The 16,816-nt window shown below is 32.8% G+C and overlaps 3 protein-coding genes across 4 annotated transcripts; 1 reads left to right on the top strand and 2 right to left on the bottom strand.

Moving 5' to 3' along the window:
- Positions 1-1,723: 1,723 nt before the first annotated feature.
- LOC114398015 (kinesin-like protein KIN-5C) lies at positions 1,724-8,181 on the bottom strand. The gene is made up of 23 exons (XM_028360123.1): positions 7,966-8,181; positions 7,761-7,890; positions 7,457-7,615; positions 7,027-7,376; positions 6,803-6,941; positions 6,603-6,700; positions 6,361-6,517; positions 5,999-6,068; positions 5,808-5,884; positions 5,476-5,529; positions 5,321-5,401; positions 5,131-5,242; positions 4,963-5,049; positions 4,696-4,871; positions 4,382-4,543; positions 4,162-4,269; positions 3,821-3,979; positions 3,650-3,733; positions 3,293-3,498; positions 3,115-3,216; positions 2,830-2,939; positions 2,396-2,547; positions 1,724-2,283 (listed from the first exon to the last, which is right to left on the bottom strand). Exons 1-23 carry the CDS (start codon positions 8,013-8,015, stop codon positions 2,086-2,088), a joined length of 3,021 nt encoding a protein of 1,006 aa, XP_028215924.1. The 5' UTR covers positions 8,016-8,181; the 3' UTR covers positions 1,724-2,085.
- Positions 8,182-11,131: 2,950 nt separating this feature from the next.
- On the bottom strand, positions 11,132-12,014 carry LOC114399860 (auxin-responsive protein SAUR23-like). The gene has a single exon (XM_028362076.1). It carries the CDS (start codon positions 11,891-11,893, stop codon positions 11,510-11,512), a length of 384 nt encoding a protein of 127 aa, XP_028217877.1. The 5' UTR covers positions 11,894-12,014; the 3' UTR covers positions 11,132-11,509.
- A 1,949-nt stretch (positions 12,015-13,963) lies between these two features.
- On the top strand, positions 13,964-15,207 carry LOC114399041 (probable small nuclear ribonucleoprotein G). 2 transcript variants are annotated; one of them, XM_028361139.1, is made up of 4 exons: positions 13,964-14,115; positions 14,240-14,262; positions 14,662-14,783; positions 14,893-15,207. In XM_028361139.1, exons 1-4 carry the CDS (start codon positions 14,081-14,083, stop codon positions 14,950-14,952), a joined length of 240 nt encoding a protein of 79 aa, XP_028216940.1. In that variant the 5' UTR covers positions 13,964-14,080; the 3' UTR covers positions 14,953-15,207. The 2 variants fall into 2 exon arrangements, with proteins under 2 accessions (XP_028216940.1, XP_028216941.1); XM_028361140.1 differs by lacking the exon at positions 14,240-14,262 and having other exon boundaries at positions 13,984-14,115.
- Positions 15,208-16,816: the final 1,609 nt, after the last annotated feature.

The raw sequence follows: 16,816 nt of genomic DNA, 5'->3' as shown, positions 1-16,816 counted from the left end.
TCGATTCTGAAAACCCGAGTTAGGTTGAACATGTTACCTTTCTAAATACACAAAAAAACGTAATGGATTCATTTTGAGATTGAGACAAAACACTCAAACTAAATAAAATGTGCGTTTATTACCCTACCCTTCTCACTTCTCAATTCTCTCTTCACCCTAAATCTCGTCTCTCCCCTTTCTCATCGGAACAATCAAAATTAAAAGAATTGATAAAGGCCAAAACATATATATATATATATAATATTAATTTTACAAAGTAACATCATAATGTATTATATTGTGTCATAAAATCTTTAAGTACACCCAATTTAAATTTGAGAAATGTTTTGTGAACAATAAAACAAGACAATGAAAAGTCAAGGATCCGTCGAACAATAAAACAAGATAGGGTCTTGTGTTGATAAGTCACGTACTTTTGTTTGTAACTAAGGTTAATGGAAGTTTTCTTGTAAGCATTTTTTGAGTCTAACAGTTTTCTATTGCATGGCTAAGACTGAGGCATCATTCTTTTTTTCTTAAATATTGTGGCGAAAAAATAGGACAGTGCAAAATATTTTTTATTTTAGAATATATTTCTGAGATGTGTACGTGAAAGAAAAATAGTAAAAATGTAAAAAGGAAATATGTGATGTGATGTACGTTATTATTTATTTTTTTAATTTTTAAAAATGGTATTATTTAATTAAATATATTTACAGTTTGTACATTTCTTCCTAGACTCTTGATTTTTAGAAAATAATCTACGACTTGATTAATCTAATTTGATTTAAGAGTAACTTATTTCAAGAGATATTTTAATATTTCAACTCACAAGATAAAAAAAATATGTTTTCGTCACTTGTTTCATTTAACGACGGTGATGCAACTCGTGTTGTGCATCATACGAATACGTAAAAGTTGTGTTCCAAGACCCACACCATGCTCTCATAAATTAAAGACTACTTTCTGGATACTTATATAATTAATGACTTTCGTATATTTATGACAAATGTTAATCATGCACGTTTAAGAAATTATAAGCAAAAATAAATGTAAAACCTACACAATATTTTTTAGTAAATTCCAATGAATTATAAAAAAATGTGATCAGAAAAATATATTAAAATTTTGATTTAACATTTTTCATATTCAATTACAACTTGAGTGATTTTAATCATTTTCATTATTTTTGTTCAGGAGCAAAATAAACTTATCCACTGTATTTTAAAATGTGGATTTAGACTTAATTTAATCGGAAAAACTATATACTATATTTTAATCTTATTCTAGTCAAAGATTTGAGTTTTTCAAAAAAAAAAAAAAAGAGTAAGCTTACGGATACTGAAACATGTTAGAATCATGTATTTGAACTAAAATATTACAAAAGACAAATGTTTGATAAATTTCTCGATGAATATTTATAGGATAAAAAATAAAATTAAAATTAACTTATTCATAACTTAATTTATAAAAATTAAAATTAGCATCTCAAAAACTAATTTAACTTTTCCACAAGTTAATTTTAAATTATAGAAAACTTATTTTATTTTTTCATCTTATTTTTTTTTCTAGAAGTGCTTACGAGTTACGAGTGTTTTCTTTTGGGGAGAATTATTTAAGTTTCAAGAACTTAAACTAATATTATCATCACTATCAGCTAAAGAATAACGTCGCAGCAGTCACTAATTCTTGCCCTGCCAATAGGACAAATAAATAATTAAACCTTTTGATTACAGAAACAAAATTTAAAAAGTAGTTCCAATATTAGGCAGATAGGAAATGTTTTCGAAGTTTCAAAGACTACACCCACAAACAAAACAAAAGCGAGTATGCCCACCTTTACAAGAGACAGAAGTAGATGGCAAACAGCCAAAACATCACAAGAATAGATTAACCACAAGGGAGAGCCTTACGTAAAATGAAGCATTATTTATCCTATACTTCATCCCAAGGTGGGATTTACATGAGTATTTTGCTCTAAATATCACATTACAATCATCTATCTGCCGATGATGCATTCTTCCAACAATTAATGGGTAACAAAGGCAATGTGATGTTACAAAAGAAAATACAAATTTGACTCAACAGAGGACCCGACCACCGCCATTAGTTCAGCTGAGTAAGAGGCGATCGTGGAATAAGAGATGGTTTCAACTCCTTTACATCATTAGATTCATATGGATTATTTTCTCGGAATTCCTCAAGAAGGGCTTCCATTGGCAACGATCGAAGAGACTCTATTGTCCCCTTTGTCGGAACATCAGGCTCACATCTTATAGGTGTTGTGCCGCTAGGCTCATAGTCCTGCAAGACAAGAGAGGAAGCAACAACACATGTTAATTAATGTTAAACATGTCTACTAAATCATGTTTATATTTGATCTTTCGAGAACAAAATATAAACCGAATCAACATACCCTGTACTGCCGTTGAAAAGTTTCGCTTGTTGTGTGTTCAATTGAAGTAGCTTGGCCAGCGTGATCCTCTCGTAGCGTCTCAAGTGTATTTGCATGAGTTCTCACCACATTTAATACGCCAGATATGGACTCCCGCTCTTGTGCAGACGTGACTGCAAAAAATGCACCCCAAGAAAAAAAGGATGAATGCATCCTATATACAAGACATTTTGACAAAAAAAGTGAGATATTTGGTTATTCGTGCCTCTTAAAATATTTGAAAGACTGTTTTTAAGGTATTTGCGTGCATGAAAGTTGTTAAATCATGAAAGTGATAGTGAAATTTGTTAAATCACAAAAAAAAAAAAAAGTAATCATATGATCAAACAATCTCAGCTGCAGAGGTAAATGTTGTTATCAATCAAAGGACCATGATCCAACACAATAATACTCACCATCTAACTGCTCAAGAAGATCCTCACTGTTCTTTGCCACATCTTCCTCTGCTGCAACTCGTGCAGAATCAACCTCAACGACATGTTGCACATTGTTATCAGTAGCATTCCTGTACCAAACATTTGATATCACATCGCATGAAGCCTATTGATGAGGCATCAAAACAGAAAAATGGACCAAGAAAAACACAGGCAATAACCATATCGGTACAACACTCCCTCCCCACTCCACATGCAGAGATGGGCTGCAAAGAGATAGTCATTGACAATCAGTTTGCCACGCACCTGACAATTGGCTCTGTTGCTGAAATATGTTTGGTCCCCATCTCAATTATAGCCTCGTGTGTTCTCTTTGTATGTTCGAAAGCCGATTGAGCAGTATTAACACTAAGGATTTAAAAGGAGAGTTAGAATGTATGTGAGTGAATCCGGATGAAGAAAACTTGAGGAAAAACACTTATACCTCTGCTGCATGAGCACCTCCATACGACAATGCTTTGCGGCAGAATAATCAGCAGTGTCTTTTGCATCCTTTTCTGCATGCTCGCAAAAGGCCTGCCATTTTCTTTTTCCATTGGTCACAATGTCTCCCACTGATGACACATGTCCATCCAAGAAGGACTTGTTCTTGATGCCACTTTCTCTAAGATCAACAAGCTTTGCGTCTACCTGCAAGGCCGATCATCAATCAAAGACAACAAACTAAATTGACAGGAATAGAAACACAAAAGTATCCAGCCACCCACCGACCCCAATCATCACCCATCAAGCCAAGGGCCAAAAAACGATACGTCTATAAAAAATAACACCCAAAACTGACCAGATCCATTTGTCGCCGAATGTGATCTGAAACTAAACTAGTCATATTGGCAATAAGTTTCTCTGTATCAGATTTTGATTGTTCCTGTACAGAATAGAATAGCATGTCCACATCAGATGTCAGCAATCATAACCATCTTTCGAACCATACATGTTAATGTTATGATATAACCTCGTATGCTTTCTTAAACTCATCAATGCTCTTCAATTGCATTTGGTCAGCCTGTGATGCATAGTCTTCAAGCTTCTTTGATTCTTCAAAAAGCTTATCCACAAATTCTTGAGAGCGATCAGAGATATCCTTTATTTGTTCGAGGCTGAGATTGAATCTCTTTGATTTACAATACACAACATAATAGAGTCAGAAGAAGATAAAGAACATCAGTCAGAACAAAGAAAAAAGAAATATACAGGATACTGTACAGAACAGAGAAACAAAAGACAAAAGATGTGACAAATTTGTTAAAAGCTATAATAAACAGATAAAATGAAGGAAAACTTTGAAGCACATACATTGCGTAGTTCCCTTGCAAATAGTGCCAATTCACCCTGCTGAGTTGAAAGGGTACTCTGAAGATTGTCAAATATTGAACCAGCTTCAGTGGCTTCAGATGCAAGAAACTGATTCACCAAGAATAAATTTTTTATTTTAGTGGTTATAAGAATGAAAAAAATGTCACCAAAGACATAACAGTAAAAGTAGAAACAATAAGTTGAAACAGCTGAACCATACTTCTTCAATAGAATGACCATTAGAGGATATAACAGATGATAGTTCCTCCAAGTTAGCATCAGAGCCCGCCTTATGCAAGCGCACAACATTTTCCACTGCCTCGAAATGAGATATATATAAGGCCCTCAGAGATGTGACTTTCCTTTTCAAATCGACAACCGCCTACAGAAAACAAAAAGGGGAATGAGAGAATTTAGAAATAAACTACTACAAGAAACGTAAAAATATGGGGCTAAAGGATTCAATAAATTGGATGAAACCATCAAAGAATGTAACTGACAAGAGCAACAGTATTGGATATTTGACGTACACACCTTATCATGAACGTCCAAAAAAGAATGACAGAGCTTCTTCACACCTTCTAGATGTTCATTCTGTTCAGACAATGATGTTGCAACAGTATTGCAAAGTGAACCAACCTGCTGAGCAAGCTCCGCTTGGAAATTGTTCACTACAGCTTTGTTATCTGAGTTCAATTTATCTTCTCTACCTATATTACCAGACAGATAAATAAGTTAATAAACACATCCTCAATTCTTAGACGATCATAAGTTCATAACAGAGAAAAGAATAACACCTACCAATTTTCAAAAATAACGAAGCATTATCCTGATGAGCTTTCTCCAAATCAGCTCGTAAAACACATGCTTGATGAGCCAGAGCATTTTCTGTCGCGCATAATTAACTTTATCACAAAGGAACATTACACAAGAAACAATGATTGAAAGGCGATAGTGTATACGGCATACCTGCTTTTCTCTGCCCAGCAATGATGAAGTCTTTTTCTTTCAGGGTATACTGACATTTCTTCAATTCTTCCTCTGTGTTGGCAAGCAACTTGCTAGTCTTGTTCAAGTTTTTCTGTGTGGTTCATCACCATTTCCATATAATAACGCATATAAAATTCCATGATATTGAACAAAAAAATCGATAACTCACCTCAGTACTATCAAGTTTGTTGCTCAAATCTGAACACTGCCGAATTTGGTCAACGTATTTGTTTTGCAAATCCTCAAGTTGCTGGTTGAAACATAGAAAACAAGTCAGGCACGCCGTATATTCTATACATAAATAGTTTTTTCAATAAAACAAACCTTCTGTTGAGTTTCTATTGTGACACCCATCTGCTCAATTTGATCTGACATAGCCTAAACAGAAGAAAAGCATGCATCAATGAAAGGCCTGGAAAAAGTGGTTTTAACAACCAGATCATGAAAATAAAACACCAAATCAATTTATATTTATCAAGGATCAATATTTAAAAACATGCTAGACGACTAGAAATGACCAAGGCACTAAACCAGAATGATCTCTATGATTCTCAGCAGCTGAAAGTTGCATGGAACAATAGTACAGCTCTAGTGCTCTTGATAAATTTTCCATATTGCGACAGAAGGTAACAGACAAATATGGAGAGAAAAATAACCTTCTTTTCACTCTCCTCCTGATAGTATCTTTCCTTCGGAATATACACTCCATTTTTCTCGCGTGTAGCATAAACCTCTGGTCATAGTCACGAATTTAATGGTTTCATCAACAATAAGACACTTTAGCAGGAAATCTGAAAAACCCAAGAGATACTTACTTTAGGAACTACAAATCTACAACGCAACTCACCTGCCTTAAGGCGTTCAATTTCACCATAAAGATCCTTGATAAGTGTTGATTTCATCATTTTTTGGTTAACCTAAAAAGCATCAGAAAATAAAAAGGAGGTTAAAAGCAATGCATACTTGTCTAATATGGATCCAATAGAACACACAAATCAGTCCCTCTGTTTAAAATTTTTATTGTAGATGATTTTATCATATATTTAGTTAATGGGTGTAAAACACAAATATAGTCAAGTATCTCATAAAATCCTTGTAGAAGTGGTATACTTGTAACATATTCACATGAAATGTTTGAAAGATATTTCGCTAAAGATGCATGGTATCGTAAACATTCTCAACCCTCAAGTCACTCAGTCAATAACAAACCTCAGGCTTATTTTTTATGTGCTTTGCCCTGTGTGCATAATCCAGCGTGCTTAAAGTTTCTTCTAAGCAATGAACAGCAGGAGACACTGTCGCTATGATGCATGTTTTCGTTCTTCCCCCAAGTGAATCACGCAGTAAACGCGTCAATTTACTATCCCTAAATACCAACTTATCCATGTAAGAACACAAAGAAAAGGATAATGCCAATGACTAAAAAGAATGAAAGCCCAAAAGTTAAAAACCTGTAAGGGATGTGACCCAGGTGCTCCACTAGTGCATTGATCACTCGCCCTAAAGTAAGCAAACTTTTGTTAATTTCCCCTGCTTCCCTTGCACGACCCTAACAAATATTACACGAACAAAATTCAACTTACTAGTTCAAAATTATTATTTTTGGGAAAACACCAGAATATATAGAACGCTGAACAAATGGGAAGCTTACCTCCCTAGCACCAGAACGAGATATATTTTCTGACCCAGCAAGATCCACCAAATTAAGTTTACCACACTTTATCAGTTCTTCACCCTCTGGGGTTGCTTCTTTGATGTGGATTGTAATGGAAAACAACGAATGCGATCGACTGAAAAGAGAAAACAAGTCTTAGTAAGTGATCAAAAATTGATTCCACTACCTATCAACTAAAGAAATAGCAAAACAACAATTACCTTGACTGCTTGTTCAACAAAGTTTCTGCAGTTCGTCGTTTAGAAGACCCTCTCTCCAGAAGAGTAAAAATCTCACTGGCACTCGTCACAATCTCTTCCTCCAAGCCTCTTACTAGAACTCCACCTTTACCATCCTCCATGAGAGGCAGCTGCTTCTTCTGCTTCTCCTCCAAAGAAGCCTTTAAAAGCTCCTCTGGGGCAAGCAAATCAGTGATTTCTTCATTATACAATTCCAAAAAGGTGACCTTCACACTGTACTCAGCATTCTGGCTCTCAAGTGTGTCAAAAATCTGCTTGACAGCCCTAGGAATAACTCCAGCTCCTGGAGGCAACTCTCCATTGGGACCACTCTGTAGTACAATACTCAAATAAAGTCACTAACATAACTCAATAATTTGTGTGTGCATAACATCAAAACACTAAAGCATACCTTGGCCTTTTTGCATTCCCCTTCCATTGTGTAGGTTTTTCCCGTACCAGTTTGACCATACGCGAATATAGTGCAATTAAATCCCTCTAGAACTTCATTAACTATCGGAGTAACAGCTTGATCATAAAGATCCCTTTGCTGTGCAGAAGGACCAAAAACCTTCACAATAAAATGAACACATTTCAGATTTGAAATTGAAATCCCCCTAAAATTAACTTAACATCCCAATATTTGTGTCCATTTCCGTAAACTCAAGCTTGGAGATTATAACATATCAAATGTGAGGAAGAGTGAGAAGAGGGACCTTATCGAAGGTGAAAACCCTGTCGATGTGCTTGCCGGCGATGCTCTGTGACACGGCCACTTCTCGATTGTATTCGTTGCAAGTCACGACTTGCGGAGCATTGCTCCGTAACTCTTCGTCGCTAAAGGGCCTGCGAAAAATCGACGTGTAAGGATGGGAAATGGAGTTCCAGAACGCGGAAATTAACGAAGGAAAACGGAATTACCTGCAACGGAGGAGGACCTGAACGTTGACGCCCTTCTCTTTCGAAGACATTTTTGGTTCTTAGATCCGATTCTGAAATGGCTTCTGAGAAATGAAAAATGGTTCCTTCTCTCTCTCTCTCTCTCTCTCTCTCTCTCTCTCTCTCTCTCTCTCTCTTTCTCTCTATAGATGTGAAAAAAGGGTGTGAGAGCGGGTTCGGGGAGAGAAGCGTTTGAGATTTGAATTTTTGAAATCCGCTCTTCGCTTTTCATCTTCGCTATATATCTACGGCTCAACGTTTTTGGTGATAGTGATCCAACGGTGCTCCACTCTGTCATATTCTTACCGTTTTACCCCTGTCGGGCCTGGATTCTAGCCCACCTCAGTGTTGAAAGGTCCATCGACACTGACAAAAAAAGCATACAAGGTCCATCTGTAATATATTGCATCTGAATAGTAACATGTTGTTTACTTAATGATCAACTTCGGTATAGTAAATTTGACTACTAAATATTTATAACGTATTATGTATTTAATGATCAAATTTTATACATAGGGTAGTTTGGACAAACAGACTAAAAATTAATTAAAAATTAAAAAACCAACTAAATAATTAGTATACTAACATTAAATTAATTAAGAGGATGAATCAAACTATATCAATATAATTTTAATAATTATTTCACCATTTTTATAATTTGATATAGAATTTAATTTTTATTGATCAAACCCTTAAATTATATTTACATATTATCAAGATCGTTTGTATCTAATTTTGTCAAAATTGAACAACAACAAGTAATCAAATAATTTATATTTAATATATTTTGACATGTTTATATTATATCGATTTTAATTTATATGAACAAGATAGTAAATGATTTTGGATTAACATGAAATTTTACATATATAATCTATATAGAAAAAACTTTTAATCCAACGGTGAAATTTAAGAAAATATTATTTAATTGGATCTCAATATATAATATTAAAATTGTTTCAAGAATTGATCAGTTGTCTATATTTCACCATTTTTTTTCATAATTCTGTAATTTTATTATATGGAAATTGCTGTTGTCATTTATGTACAAATACACACACGGGTTGATGACCTAGCTAGTAATTTACCAAACAATATCTCATGTGGTACACGAATAAAATAAAATATATCTCTAATGTATTTTATTTTGATTGGAGAACATGTGGCCTATCCCAGTAGTCCTATTTATTGTTGAGGGTAAATATCTATACTCAATATCTAATCCATCATGTTAATAATTTTAGTAAGGAATTATTCTTTATTTTATTATCATATTTATTATTTTATTAAATTATTAATAAGACATAAATTATACAGATAGATTAATTTATATGTAATAGTCTTTATTAGATAAAAATTAATAGATCTCATTTATTAAATTCTATATATAAATGATGTATGTGTGGATGTCATTATTGAACTTACTCGATTGAGATTTTCAATGGTTAAATTTTCCATAAAATGTCAATAGAAAATTTTCAATAAGAGGTTTAATAGGTTTATTTGACATGAGATTGTCATAGTAATTAATAGGTTATTTGTTATGTTTTGATTCTAGATACCTAATGCTTTAGAACACTCGTTGAATAAATATTTGATATGATTAAATACATGTGAAATTAATGATTAATTAAGAAGGAATCAATCAACTTTTGATAATGAGTTTGAATTTTATGAATAAAATTATATTTTGGCCAGAAAAATTAAATGAAAAAAGAAATGAGTTTCTTAATTTATTATAAGTTAACTCAAAAAAGAGTTTGATAGTAATATCATACTTTAGAATATTATATTATTCTTCTAGGGGTTTTTGAAAGTAAAACATTATTTTATACGGACGTTAAGAAGTGTTGCTAGAAGTCTAGCTTGATTAATATATTACCGGCTTAATATTGAACCTACGAAGTCACACAAATCTAATCTCTGTTAAGGAAATTATTTTAATATTTGATGATCATTTGAATCAGAGAATTTAATATGATCAACTGATTAATTAATTTTCTAAGTGAAATATTATTATATTTTTTGCTAGAACTTAAAATATAAATAATATAAATATTTGGTGAAAGAAAAGAAACAAACGGCAATATTTCATGTTTAAAATTTGGTTTGAAAAGTTGTTACACATAAGTTGGACTTAACCAATTATTATTTATAATTTCAAATTGCTAAATGATTAAAATGGATTAAAAGATAAGATAGTTATTTCGATCTCAGCACAAATCTGTTTTGTTATCTCGTGCGTGTAACTAAATATGAAACCTTCATATTATTAAAGAAAATTATTATGTTTTAAGAGTTCATTAACACATACAATTCTATTTATTCTGCTATGTATTTTAAACACCTTTTTTCTTTCCGTATTTATGTCTCGAAGTATGATACGAAAACGACTATAACATAATGTTTTCCCTCTCCAACTCTCTCATATTTAATTAAAATAATCAACCCATTGGAGATAGGTGTGGGACAATATGCAACTGTTTTCTATTAAAGTGATTTTCGTGTCTGTTGGGGGCATTTATGTTCTACAGTCCTATTGTTTTACCCCGCTTATCATTGAACTGTTAAGAAATGAGGGAGATTTTTTTTTCTGCCTCCTAACTAGTTTATTTATAATAAAGTTGGAACATGACTTGATATCTAGTCCTCACGTGAAAGATTTGATGAATTTGGATTAAACTAGTTAAAGTATTTGGTAGAGCAGTTAAATACAAATCATTAAACTAACTTTGAAGAAAATCATGACGCTTAATGCAGTAGGTGTTTGTAAAAATGTCCCTTATTTTAGTGAGTGAGCATACCAAACCTCACGTAATCTGTCTTTCTCTTCCAATTCTGGTCTGTGAGTGGCAGGGCATATTCCAGGAACTCTACCGCTGGCTCTGGTTGTTTGCAGAATTATTAAATAAAAGTAGGAAGCATGCATCTGCATCATTTTTTTCCAAAATACTGTATATGTGTTGGCCTCTAGCCTTGGTTATGTAGAATTGTTATATGAAATTAACTAGCATTGCAACTCATGCACTTAGCACGGATTTTGAAAGAAAGAAAAAAGTGAAAGAAACAAATACAACGCAATTCATGCATCATACTCGTCTGTTCAAAATTCTACCTTTGGTGTAGATTCTACGAGATCTGTTGAATCTCCCCAGAATCATAAAAGCAAGATATAAATACAACGCAATTTTCAACGAAGAAACAAATAAAATCATACACAAGCGAAGGTTTCTGTCTCTGCAAGCCTCAACTCTTGGATGACCACATAATGGAAGCTAGTTAAAGGCAAACTCTATAAAGATAAACAAATGCTGAAAGTTCACTAAATCGCTACTTTATAGGTCAGATCTATTCTAATTGAATCTGCTTGCTATAATAACTTCATTTGAAGTTAAAAGCTACCTATCTGGAGTGTCGTGCACTACATGTGTGTGGGATACATTATAGCTAGAAAAAAAAAACCCACCAAAGACGCTATAGTTATCAGACTATAGCAAAAAATGAAATATCTTGTGTTTTATGCGCATCAAACAAATTCTGCAAAAATCTTTCCTAAGTCAAACTTGTCGTTGTTGCATTCTATAGCATTCACCACCTCCTGAAATGTGGAAACACTGCATGGAACTACAAGGCCATTCCTTTGCGAAAATCCAAACTCATTGTAAGCCTTCTCCAACAGCATCTTGAATAACGGGTGAGAAAGGTAGCGTGTCGGAACCACGTATCTTTGACGCTCTTCCCCAACATAAAGTGCAAAAAACCCAGTTGGGGGTGTGTTAATGGCACATTCTTCTTCATATTCCTTGAGCAAACACTCGTGATGTGCAGGGTAAGGGTCAGGGTCAATTCCACGTACACCCTTCACCTTTTTTGCCAGTTTCTTGAATAATACCATCTTTTTCCCCAACATGTTGTTTAAGGATGATTAAGGATACAAATATGTATATAGGAAGAAAGCTATGTAGAAGAACTAGCTATTGTGCAAGGTGAAGGGATGATTTATATGATTATATTTGAGTAAGATAATCGGCTAATTAGAGTATGAGAGGGATTTATTATAAAAATGAAATTAAGGAGTAGTTTCTTACTTTTGAATTGAGGAGAGTTGAATTGAATACTTTGAATGTGGAAAAGTAATCTCAATTTTTATATTCCAATAACTTTCAGTTATCTTGAAGTGGCTCATGGCTAAGCCTGACCTAATCATTGTAGTTGAAAATAAATGGCGATAGTTCATAATACTAATAGTAAAAACTTGGAAAGTACCAAAAGCAAACATGCATAATGTACGACACAATAAAAAAAAAAAATAGCATAATATAGTTGGGGTGGTTTCAATTTCACATTTGTTGGGTAGCCATTGGCCAAAGTATACAAGCCAATGCAATGGCGCCAATCAATTGGTTGATTGTGGCTAAAAATATTGATATTGCTAACATGTTCTAACTTCTAACTAAACATCTGACATTTGTTCGTTAAAAATAATAGAACAGTATTATACTACTGCCGGCGTATTGACTACTGGTCCATTTCGCATGTTTAATGTTTAAAATTACAAATGGCTTATAATAATTTGATTTTTAGATTCCTATACCTACATCAATGACAGTGCCCTCCACCTCTCTCGAATTCGAAATTTACATTTTTATACGTGCAAGCTACACCCAGGATCGCTCTTCACGTTTAATCTGAATTTAAGTAAAGCCAAGTGACCATTCAACGAACATAATTATTTAACTTATTATAATGTTTCAGTAATGAATCAAGGTTTTTTTAGCTTGAATATACAAGGGATGCTTTAAAAAACCAATATTCTAGAACTTCATAACTCGAATCCAGTAACGACAAAAATGAAAAAAAATAAATAATTGATCATGTCATTGTCATTGTGAAGTAACCACGAAGTTGATGGAGCTAATGTGAAGCTTTTTTTATTAGCGTTTTCATAAACGCAATGAAGAATATCCTCGGAATCATCGACATCCTCACATTTATATTTCTTTTTTGACCATAGAATATATTTTGATACATCATTATCTACCACCAACTCACCAAACAAACTATTACCGTAAACACCAAGACTTGTACGGAAGACTGCAAAGGGTTAGAGACGGCTTTGTCTAAGTCAATAATAAGAAGAGATGTGTTGACTATGGAAGTGAAATGTGAAAGCCTTTAACACAAAGACAAGTGTGTGGAAGACCAGGCATCAATTTGTTGTTCAGTGGTGACAAATTGACTGAGGCAATGTCACAAATGTGTATTGATTACATTCACATTGATGGTATTCTCTTGGCCCATGATTGATAATGCACTCTCAGAACTATACATATTTGGACGAACTATATGACCGTAAACAAGTAAACTTTCTTCTAGTAAATTATACTGCTAGTATAAGAAAATATTATTTAGATAATTTTATTTTCATTTACATAAACCTATTTTTTTTTAGGAAAATATTATCTTTATAAATATATTTATTTTAATGTATACTAATTTGTACAATTTATTAGTGATTTGTTGATTTAACTAGTGACCCATTAACTCAATAGTCTTATTGAGTCAATGACCATTATGGTTTTGATAATACTAATATGGAATCATTTATTTTGTTTTGATAATAAAAATCCACTTTTTTCTTTTTTTTTTTAATTTTTAATTGATTTATTTAAATTTTTATGAAAATCAAAATTAAAAAAAAAAGACTTTTGATTGTTTTGAAAAGTAAATTTGATTAATTTTAAAAGAATAAATCAATCGGAACTTTAATTTTTTTTTATAATTGATGAACAATAGTTTGTATTTTATATAAAATCTAAAAAAATATCTTTTATACATAATTTCAAAGTAACTTTTTTAAAAGTTTAAATAAACGAGCCCCCGATATTAATTTAGGTTTTCCCGTATTTTGGTCCGTGACTAAGGCCATCCGATCCATGGGCCTTTGAGCAACCGAGTTTCCCTTCCTGGGCTTGGCTTTAAACTATAAAATTTAGCCTCCGAAGATAGGGCTGGGGTGAGCGTAGTTGAGGTTTTGCTTTTGCCACTTCGAAACCAAATTTTCTTCGTTCGTCCTTCTGTGATCTCTTCTTCCACCATGAGCAGGTCAGGGCAACCACCGGATTTGAAGAAGTAAGTGTACCTTTCATTTTTCACTTCTATTTTATTTTATTTTAATTTTTCATATTTTTCATGTTCTGTTACACTGCTGTGGATTGATCTGTAATTATCTTTTTTGTTTTGGGGATTCGGGCAGGTACATGGATAAGAAGCTTCAGAGTAAGTCTGATTCTCTATTTGTTGCTTCTCTTATCTGTATCTGAACGTGTTCGTGTTTTTTTTTATATAAAAAAAACCCATTAGTTTTTTCGAGCTGGAGTGTGGGTGTTGTTTTGTTAGGGCCTGGAAATATTCTTAAACTCCAATTTTCACTATCCTTGTATTTTTACTTTCGCGTAGAGTTCAGTGTTGTTAAGCAGTTTTGATTTTATTTGATGGAAATAGTTGAGTGGAGTGGAGCATGTCTTAGCCTGGTTGTTGATTCAACGGGTATTTTTTTACTTTAGGGTTTATGTTATGAATATCTGATATCTCAAGTTTTGTATTGTTTCTTAGACAATGATTTTCTTACATTATTTGTGAGAAGATTATACTGAAATGCTTGCTGTTTTCTTGCAGTCAAGCTGAACGCAAATCGCATGGTTGTTGGTACTCTCCGTGGCTTTGACCAGTTTATGAATTTAGTTGTTGACAACACTGTGGAAGTGAATGGCAATGAGAAAAATGACATAGGGATGGTGGTGAGTCCTATTCTTTTGCATTGTCTTTTAAATTTAAGTTGTTAAGATATTGCAGTTAATAGAGCATGAACATGGATTTGAAATTGATAATTTTTTCCTCTTATTGCAGGTAATTAGAGGAAATAGTGTGGTCACTGTTGAGGCGCTTGAACCCGTGAATAGGACTTGATTTCTGTTTGTTGTAAACATTTATATGAGTATTTCCTGGTTTTAACGGTTGTGTATTTGAACAATGTAGCTATGGAGAGTCACATGTAATTGTGGATCTTAAGAAGAGGGTCATGTTGGCCACTCATTTGGGTTCTTCGGGCTAAATTGTTCGGGAAGGATACCTATAGTGTTTTAGTGTGATGGCTGTGACTAGACTCAATCGAAATGTTTACGTATATCCCTTTTAGCCGATTTTTTTCTCTTTTTATATTGCATTTAGTGTTCTCTTCCTCTCTATGCTCTAAAGTCTAAACTTAGGGTTTGTCTAAGGAATCATATTGTGTGTTTGGTTTGCAGTTGATTACTTAATGGAATAGATAAAAAAGCTTGATTGATTCCTATTTGAGTGTTTTGGAGAGTGAATCCCTGTTTGCATTGATACAAACAGGTTTCCAAACACTAATATTTGTTATTACTCACAGAAGATACATCAAATCACAGTAAGATACATCAAATCACAGTAAACAAGAGAACAAACAAATATAAATGCTTGTCTATTTATTTTCCCAACTGTAGTTCACTTTGATGATGTATATTGTATGTTGTAATAGAGGCTTGTAGAAAAAACTGATCTTTACACTTCAATAATATTGTTTGTGATGAGTGGTTGAATGGATGTAGTCTTCTGTCCCAGAAGAAGCATGGAGTTGCAAAAAATGATGGAGCTCATTGCAATCTTTATTAGTTCATTATGGGCATTGAATTTGATTTTTCTTACCCTGCTTCAGATCTAAGATAACATACACTGTTCTTATTTGGTTTGCTTGGTTTGCTTCTTTTTGGTGATGGTTATTTTCTGTCAAATTTATTTCTGCTTAATCTATTAATGCAATGTAATTGTTGGCTTTGAAATTGATGGAATTCCAACTGGCCAAACTTAAGAGCCCGTGAATTTTGATTTTTAGAAAAGATAAAGGAGGTGAATTTTGATTTTTAGAAAAGATGAAGGAGGTAAGCAACTGGTGTCAATGCAGACACAAAAGTTCTCAAACTAATGTTACAATGAAGGATGACAGGTGCATGCTCAGGTGCACTACCCTTTTTGGATGAATTGGAGTTTGTAAGATTTTCCTACTTTATTTTTTTTTTTTTTCTTAAGGAAGGTTTTCCTTGCTAAAACTCAGAATTTTGCATTGGATATAATGTCAAAGAGAACAATAGGTGGGATGATGGAGTAACTTTGAGCATAGGTGAGAGAATTATTAGATGTTCTCCCTATATTTTTTATTTTTTAATCATAACACCTTTCTATTTGATATAGACATGCGGAACAATAAAATAAAAGGACATGTGAGTGTTTCTGAGGGTAGAGATATCAATAGAAGTCGAGCATTCCTGGAATTTTATATTAATATAGTATAATGATACAATTATAGTTGTATGCAAAAAAAATATACAAAATTATACTCGTAAATTTTCCATTGTGTATTGTATTGAAAAATATTATAAAAAATAAGTGTATTTTTTTACAAATTATAATTACTCTTTCCACATTTTCATATTTTAAAAATGTTACATGATTTTTTTAATTGTGAATACTATAAAAATTAGCAAGTTGAAGTGATAAATTTTATCAATTTGTTCTAATTTTTTATGGGAACAAAAATAAAAGATATAAAATATATTAAGTAACAAAATAAACCTTGTGGGACACCTCCAAAGGTAGATCCACCATTGATATATACAACCATGTTTTTTTTTTCCTTGTTCTTTTTAATTAAAAATACTATCGATTTTTTTACAGATAAAAAACTACTATCAATTAAAAACTTCCTTCTATCATTGAAAATAATAGATCTTTCAATTCGATGGAAAAATAATTT

The sequence above is a fragment of the Glycine soja genome, chromosome 19 (genome assembly GCF_004193775.1).
Source record: "Glycine soja cultivar W05 chromosome 19, ASM419377v2, whole genome shotgun sequence".
NCBI lineage: Eukaryota > Viridiplantae > Streptophyta > Magnoliopsida > Fabales > Fabaceae > Glycine > Glycine soja.
The sequence above is the reverse complement of the archived record's forward strand: the minus strand, read 5'-3'. Positions and strand labels throughout refer to the sequence as shown.

Coding starts and splice junctions, on each gene's coding strand:
- LOC114398015 (XM_028360123.1), bottom strand. CDS start 8,015: ATGTCTTCGAAAGAGAAGGGCGTCAACGTTCAGGTCCTCCTCCGTTGC. Junction 5,050..5,130: donor TGCTGGGCAGAGAAAAGCAG/GTATGCCGTATA, acceptor TATGCGCGACAG/AAAATGCTCTGGCTCATCAA. Junction 2,940..3,114: donor GCAACAGAGCCAATTGTCAG/GTGCGTGGCAAA, acceptor TGTTTGGTACAG/GAATGCTACTGATAACAATG.
- LOC114399860 (XM_028362076.1), bottom strand. CDS start 11,893: ATGTTGGGGAAAAAGATGGTATTATTCAAGAAACTGGCAAAAAAGGTG.
- LOC114399041 (XM_028361139.1), top strand. CDS start 14,081: ATGAGCAGGTCAGGGCAACCACCGGATTTGAAGAA. Junction 14,116..14,239: donor CAACCACCGGATTTGAAGAA/GTAAGTGTACCT, acceptor GGATTCGGGCAG/GTACATGGATAAGAAGCTTC. Junction 14,784..14,892: donor AAAATGACATAGGGATGGTG/GTGAGTCCTATT, acceptor CTCTTATTGCAG/GTAATTAGAGGAAATAGTGT.